We start from the raw sequence: 4595 nt of genomic DNA, 5'->3' as shown, positions 1-4595 counted from the left end.
GCAGTTTATACGAAGAGTGGCATAATACAACTACTCATCATGAATCTTATTTTGATAAGTCAAGTCAAGTGTAATTTTGTCAGGAAAGGCCACCGATTACTTGACTCCTTGAACAATCTTTTGCTTTGGTCACCGGTTGGTTAGGATGAGGCCACTGGCTTGATGCTTAATTAGGTAAGGGTGGTCATTTTGAGTATATATATATATATGTGATTTGGGAAATAAATGATCGCAAGTATGCTAGGAAATATTGGTTTTATTAAACTAAATATTTGTAGGATCATGTGATTAATTGTAAAACTCAAGTACTTCTAGAATCAATTGAAATGACTAGCTTGGGGTTAAACTATTACTAAGTGTCTTTAATTAACTCATATGTGAGCTCAACTCTATAACAAACTATTGAATTGTAATATAAAAAAACTAAATTAAATAATCTAATACTTAGATGAAAAAACATAAAATAATATAATTATTACGTTTCTACAAAATAAAATTAAACACTTTGATCGCAAAAAAAAGTTTCAAATTTATGTTAGTTTTTTATTTATAAACGTTCTTTTAATAAACGTTACATTTAAAAAAAATCATCTTATAAACAAAAAATAAATCATCTTTTAAAACTTTTTTTATATAAATCAGAATTTTTAAAGGAAAAAAATATTTATGACCTACAATTTGAAGTGTAGGTAGTTAGAGAAGCAATGAATTATCAAAATTAAAATAAGACAACTTAAAATGACTTGCAACTCGCAAGATGGCACCGGTGTCATCTGAAATGCATAAGCATGGAAGAATACCACTTTTTTGAAATGGGAAGACTAACCATTCGAAATAAAATATTAATAAAAAAATAGAAACTTAATTGAAGGTAAACAAAAAATATTTTTTAAAATAAAATAACTAAATGAAAATAAATATATAGTAATTAGATTAAGAAAACTTATCATTTAATTAGGTTCATACAATGTTATCAGTTTAAAGAGTAAAAAAAATGCAAGCATTTTCAAATTTATTTTAAACTCACAACGATATATTTACATGGTACTTCATATAGCTACAAATTGCATTATTTAGATTGTATTACATTTTTTTGAGTAAGAAAAAACATAATGAATAAAAACTTCAAAAAAGTATAAATTAATTGAAAAATTGTAAATATAATAATAATAATACAGATTGATAAAAAATTAAGTTAAGAATGACTTCAAAAACTATTAAATTGTTATCTAGAAAAAAAAAACTAAATAATGTGGCATTTAGAAAACACGGGTAAAAAAACAAATAAATAAGATGATTATGCTCTTATAAAAATATAAACAAAGATATTCATCACAAAAAACAAATTTTTATTTTCTTATATATATAATTTTTATTTTCTTTTAATTTTAAAATTATATTTTAATAAACATAATAAAAAAACACATATTTTAAAAAAATCACAGGATAAACTAAAATGAAAATCCCCCGTGCATCGCACGGGTCAAAGTACTAGTGATTATTATAGGCAGTTAATAAAATTATGCACAAAGTTATGTTAAGTTCAAATTCTTTAAATTTTTTATTATATAATTTTAATTTTATGTGATTCAATCCTATATATGTTACATAAACACCGATTCAAAAAAAATGTTACAAACACAAAAATAATGATATTTTAAAGGTATTATTTAAAAAAAAACTCGTGCATTTGCACGGGATACTTACTAATTAAATCAATATTTAACACCCAAAATGACAGGGAAGAATGAGATAAATTATTTTCATTAAGATGTCATAACGATAGTTATTCCTTGCAAAAAATGATGGTTATTTTTTAAGGTCAAAATGAAAGTTAGTTGAAGAATGAGAAAAAAAAAACCGCGAAATATGTGAAGAATCATATACTATAATATGAGGAAAACTATGATAGCATAGCACTTAAAATAAAGAAACACTCCACAAGCTCTCTCCTAAAGCCACGGCTTTTTGCAACTCCTACCATTCGCAGTGTAACAAACTAGTTCCTCCATGCTGAAATCAACGTTCTCCCCAATTTTCTGGGTGCTTGCTCCTAAACCCAAATATCCAAAACTATCACCCCATGCAATCACCAACACTTTTTCAAACCGCACACCAGTTGTTCGACACAATTCCTCTATGAAACACCCCATTATCACAGCGCCACTTCCTTCTTCAGCTTACATTCACCTACCTTTCTGTCGAAAACGTTGCCACTACTGTGACTTCACCATCATTGCTCTAGGCTCCGCCGCTTCAACCCAAACAGACAATGACCCGCGAGTCTTAAACTACATACAATGGCTTTGCAGAGAAATTAACGCAACCGAAGTTGAAGAAGTTTCCAAGACACCCCTTCAAACGGTCTATTTTGGGGGTGGAACACCCTCCCTCGTCCCTCCAAGCATGGTTTCCTTGGTTATGGAGTCACTGAGGAAGAAATTCGGGTTGAGTGAGGATGCTGAAATCTCGATGGAAATGGACCCGGGCACGTTTGATGCTAAGAAGATGCGAGAGATGATGTTGTTGGGAGTGAACAGAGTGTCTTTGGGAGTTCAAGCATTTCAGGAGAAGCTGTTGATGACTTGTGGGAGGGCACATGGTGTGAAAGAAGTGTATGAGGCTATTGATATTGTAAAATCATGTGGGGTTGAGAATTGGAGTATGGATCTCATAGCTTCACTGCCTCATCAGACTCTTGATATGTGGGAGGAAAGTCTAAGGCTCACCATTGAGGCACAACCAAATCATGTTTCTGTTTATGATTTGCAAATAGAGCAAGGAACAAAATTTGCAAGACAGTAAGTGGCAGTCACATTACACTAGCAGCTGTGGTAGTGTTTTGTTCTAATTTATTTTAGAAAAAACTTGACATTTTCTTGTATTCTTGCCATCAAGTTTTCCACTCATCAAGTAACAGATGAATATTTTTACTGAGATTAAATAACATTCATTAGATGGCGAGGCTCGATGCAGCGGTAAGGTTGCTGCCATGTGACTTTGCAGTCACAGGTTTGAGCCGTGGAATTAGTCTCTTACAAAAGTGCAAGGTAAAGCTGCCTACATTAAATCCACAAAGTGGTCTGGCTCCTTCCTGGACTTCGCGCATGGTTGAAGCTTTATATTATAGCATCAGATTTGCCCTTTTTTATTAAATAGCACCCATTCAAAATCTGATGTTGAATTTTAAGAAACTTGTTAACATGTTATTAATTGATTAGAGAATTTGCTGAAACCGATGTAAGAAACTTCATCTATGTTTTATGCATTTTAAATTTTAAACTTTATAACAATGATGTGGTACCTGAAAGTGAAAAATGAACATGTTTACAGGTATTCACCTGGGGAATTCCCACTTCCTTCTGAGACACAATCAGCTGATTTCTACAAGATGGCATCAAGAAGACTTTATGAAGCGAGTTATAACCACTATGAAATCAGCAGCTACTGCAAGAGTGGATATGAGAGCAAACACAACTTTACCTACTGGGAGAACAAGCCTTTCTATGGTTTTGGCCTCGGCTCTGCTAGTTTTATTGGAGGGTTGAGGTTTTCAAGACCAAAGAAGGTGAACGATTACGTGAGTTATGTGCAGAATCTGGAAAATGGATTAGTAAATAGCTCAGCTGATGAAGACAATCTTGTCAAGGACAGAGCCATGGATGTTGTGATGCTGTCCCTAAGAACTTCAAGAGGACTGGACTTGAAGTGTTTCCAAGAATCATTTGGCAGCTCTGTTGTTTTGTCTCTGATTGAGGCTTATAAACCTTATTTTGAGAGTGGACATGTGGTTTGCTTGGATGAGCAGAGGAGAACTATTAGTATAGATGATGATGGCCTCAGCAATTCTCTGTTGGGTAAAACTAACACAGAGAGGAGGCTGGTCTATTTAAGGTTAAGTGATCCAGAAGGTTTCCTCTTATCTAATGAGTTAATAGCCCTTGCTTTTGGAGTTATTGACTCTTGGAAGGATTGCCCTCCATGCCAAGAGGCTACTTGAAAGCATGGCTGTCTATTTTCTTAAAGCAATACACAAGTTATAGCTGATGATGTCTAACAATAACTTTTTGCCTGTATATTTTCCCTGTTTTTGTTTGATGGCAGGAATGGATTCTGTAACAGTAGCATTTTTAAGAAAAAAACCTGTACGGAGATCTAACCTCACCACTATGTGGGTGTTCATGACTTGAACATGATTGTCTCCCATGAAGAATATAGGTGCAGCACCAAAAAAGAAACACTTTTAAGAATGGCCATACAATATTCAATTCAATTCAAATAGGTTACATATCTCCATAACAAAATAATATAGCCCATGAAATGAAGCCAGTCACAATCAACATTTGAATCTCAGCAGAGTGAACAAATTGCCCAAACCTGCAGCCTCAACACTAAGCCTCACTTTTTAAAAATTATGTTCAATTCTTAAAAAATAATTAATTATATGAAGTGTATTTAATAGTATTTAACTAACATTTCTCCTAACATAAACAAACTTGATAAGTCTGACCTTATATGCACTATTTGATTGAAAGATTGAGATGAACTTTAATGAATGGGAGAAGAAATGAGTGTAAGAATTTCAATTAGATATC

The 4595-nt window shown here is 32.7% G+C and overlaps 1 protein-coding gene across 1 annotated transcript; it reads left to right on the top strand.

Moving 5' to 3' along the window:
• Positions 1 to 1883: 1883 nt before the first annotated feature.
• Positions 1884 to 4185, top strand: LOC130729841 (uncharacterized). The gene is made up of 2 exons (XM_057581685.1): positions 1884 to 2801; positions 3334 to 4185. The coding sequence occupies exons 1-2, from the start codon at positions 2011 to 2013 to the stop codon at positions 3998 to 4000; spliced, it is 1458 nt and encodes a 485-aa protein (XP_057437668.1). The 5' UTR covers positions 1884 to 2010; the 3' UTR covers positions 4001 to 4185.
• The last annotated feature ends 410 nt before the right edge of the window (positions 4186 to 4595 follow it).

Source organism: Lotus japonicus, chromosome 1 (genome assembly GCF_012489685.1).
Source record: "Lotus japonicus ecotype B-129 chromosome 1, LjGifu_v1.2".
Classification (NCBI taxonomy): domain Eukaryota; kingdom Viridiplantae; phylum Streptophyta; class Magnoliopsida; order Fabales; family Fabaceae; genus Lotus; species Lotus japonicus.
The sequence above is the reverse complement of the archived record's forward strand: the minus strand, read 5'-3'. Positions and strand labels throughout refer to the sequence as shown.

Coding starts and splice junctions, on each gene's coding strand:
- LOC130729841 (XM_057581685.1), top strand. CDS start 2,011: ATGCTGAAATCAACGTTCTCCCCAATTTTCTGGGTGCTTGCTCCTAAA. Junction 2,802..3,333: donor GGAACAAAATTTGCAAGACA/GTAAGTGGCAGT, acceptor ACATGTTTACAG/GTATTCACCTGGGGAATTCC.